At 70.8% G+C, this 243-nt stretch overlaps 1 protein-coding gene across 1 annotated transcript in view; it reads left to right on the top strand.

Moving 5' to 3' along the window:
* The window catches only part of LOC104169147 (solute carrier family 25 member 39-like), a gene marked incomplete at its 3' end in the record, with an annotated part of 2,952 nt that extends 2,715 nt beyond the window's left edge, over positions 1 to 237 (top strand). The window contains 2 exon segments of the mRNA XM_009709973.1: positions 1 to 29; positions 182 to 237. The exon segment at positions 1 to 29 is cut by the window's left edge and continues 96 nt beyond it. Of these exon segments, the coding sequence (XP_009708275.1) occupies positions 1 to 29; positions 182 to 237 (85 nt within the window).
* Positions 238 to 243: the final 6 nt, after the last annotated feature.

The following is a 243-nucleotide window of genomic DNA, read 5'->3' on the forward strand; positions in this document are numbered from 1 at the left end:
GGTGAGTTGGGGGCCCTGGGGTCTGCACGGCACTGGGGCTCGCTCAGCCGTGAGCAGGGGGGGAATGGCCCCCACGGGGAGCAAGGGATGGGGCTGAGACGGTGCCGGGAGGTGATGGCAGAGCCGGCGCTGGGCAGGAACGGCGAGGTCCCAGCTCACTGCCCGGCTGCTGGCCCCACAGGTGGCTGCGGTGCTGACGCTGCCCTTCGACGTGGTGAAGACCCAACGGCAGATTGAGCTGGG

This window comes from Cariama cristata, unplaced genomic scaffold (genome assembly GCF_000690535.1).
Source record: "Cariama cristata isolate BGI_N322 unplaced genomic scaffold, ASM69053v1 scaffold27631, whole genome shotgun sequence".
Classification (NCBI taxonomy): Eukaryota; Metazoa; Chordata; class Aves; order Cariamiformes; family Cariamidae; genus Cariama; species Cariama cristata.